Below are 1,785 nucleotides of genomic sequence, written 5' to 3'. Positions count from 1 at the left end.
CTTCATGCATTACTCTTACTAATGAGTGATACTATGGCTGGGAGAATATTCTATTTGATAGGTGACGTGTGTACTGGTATTGTTGAGCAGTTCTTGTATAAGCTGAGCATGATGAGTTTGTAGATCTTCAAAGGTCCACAGAAGGAGAGTGTTTTCATGCTGAAGGCTAGAGCGAAAGGGTCGAGATGCTCTTCGACATGAATGCTCATGTAGATATCACATATCACACTATAGCCGCAGATTCGCCTGGGAGCGGAGCAGACTTACTGAGTGTACGGAGGTACTATTCGGCACATTTATGTTCTACTTTTTTTTACACCGGGATTCATATGCACATAGTCCGAGTTATCGCGACTTTTTGCCCGATTGAGCAGCTGCCGCATACCAGGTGAGAACTGTTTGACGTCGACATTATCGGCTAGTTCGTCGGCAAGCTTCCACTCGCCCCTCCGAATTAGCTGTTCCATGAGCTTACTCCAAACCCTCCAATTTGCAGTATTTCCCCTCTTCGCTTCTTCGCGCTTATGCATTCGGTAGTACACCATCGCGCGCTGCATCGCCTCGGGTGTCGGATTTTCGCAGCACGCTTGAATGACAATGAGAGTGTGGGATGTGGGCCTGAATGGGCTGCGTTGGTGCTTTTCCATCTTTCCGATGACTACGTGTCGGTAGCGAGCAGCTAAAGGCGAGCTACGCCAGACTCTGCGTTCGATTCCGCACAGGACAGTAGTAAGCATATACCACTGATCAGACGACGGCAGCTGCAAATTGCGCGTCTCCATGTGTTCAACGAAGGCGAGGGCAGCGTCGAAGGCGTTGTCGTCCTCTGAGCGTACCAGGTGTTCGAGGAGCGTCGTACATGTGGTGGTGTCGGCGGTGATGCCACTCTGGCGCAAGAGAGTTATGGCAAGCTGCGGAGCGTCTTCCCGCGCCGAGTGGAGGGCAAGTAACAGAATCGACGCGGTATAGATGTCCGCGTCAATCCCCGAAGAGCGCATCTCCTGCATAATCCCGGAGATCGCGCTCAGGTCCTTGCTTCGGCTATGGTGCTTCATGAACACATTGAACGAGGCAGCGTCCGGTTTCGGGCCCGTCTTCTTCATTCTGCCCAGGATCGCTCGAGCTTCTTCAAAGCGGGATCGTCCGAGCAGCCACTCGAGCACCGTGTTAAAGGCGGATAAGACCGCGGAATCGCTTGAAGTGTTGGATCTCTCGCAGAGATTCTGCTCGAGTCTTCCGAGTTCCGCCAGCGCATCATCCGGGCGTCCTTGTCGAAGCAGAGCATTGATGTATGCTTGATGCACGGCTACCGTAGGTGTCTCTCTAGGAACAGTGAACACCTTCCAAGCCGCCAGTGCGCGGTCGAACCTCTTCAAGAAGGCGTAGCCTTCGATGATAGCGGCTTGAACGAGCGGCGGCGTCTTCCCGCTAATCTTGTTCATACCTGCCCAGAAGCGTTCTGCAGCTGCCAAGTTGCCAGACCGTATGAGGCTGAGCATAAGGAACGCCCAGTGCTCCTCGGTAAACACAACGAGGGGGTGATCTGACGCGGCGGCTGCGGCAGGGTCGAGAGTGAGACACGACCCGTCTGCTGATAGTTCGTCGATAATGCTGTCAGCGTAGTGTACGAGTGACGAGATAGCAGTTTGGTTGGTTGCAACTTGGGCAATGTACTTCCTATAGATTTGTACGGGTAGCATGGATTTCTCCAGATTAGAAAATCTCGTTGCCCAGTCCACAAGTTTTTCTTTCGGTAGTCCAAGCTCGTTCGCGGCGACCACGGCC

General features: G+C 53.0%; 1 protein-coding gene across 1 annotated transcript; it reads right to left on the bottom strand.

Moving 5' to 3' along the window:
* Window positions 1–253: 253 nt before the first annotated feature.
* On the bottom strand, window positions 254–1,526 carry PHACADRAFT_266446 (uncharacterized protein). Its single transcript, XM_007403097.1, has one exon. It carries the CDS (start codon window positions 1,497–1,499, stop codon window positions 297–299), a length of 1,203 nt encoding a protein of 400 aa, XP_007403159.1. The 5' UTR covers window positions 1,500–1,526; the 3' UTR covers window positions 254–296.
* Between the last annotated feature and the right edge of the window lie 259 nt (window positions 1,527–1,785).

Source organism: Phanerochaete carnosa (assembly GCF_000300595.1).
Source record: "Phanerochaete carnosa HHB-10118-sp unplaced genomic scaffold PHACAscaffold_747, whole genome shotgun sequence".
NCBI lineage: Eukaryota > Fungi > Basidiomycota > Agaricomycetes > Polyporales > Phanerochaetaceae > Phanerochaete > Phanerochaete carnosa.
Note: the sequence above shows the minus strand (reverse complement) of the source record. Positions and strands in the feature narration are given on the sequence as shown.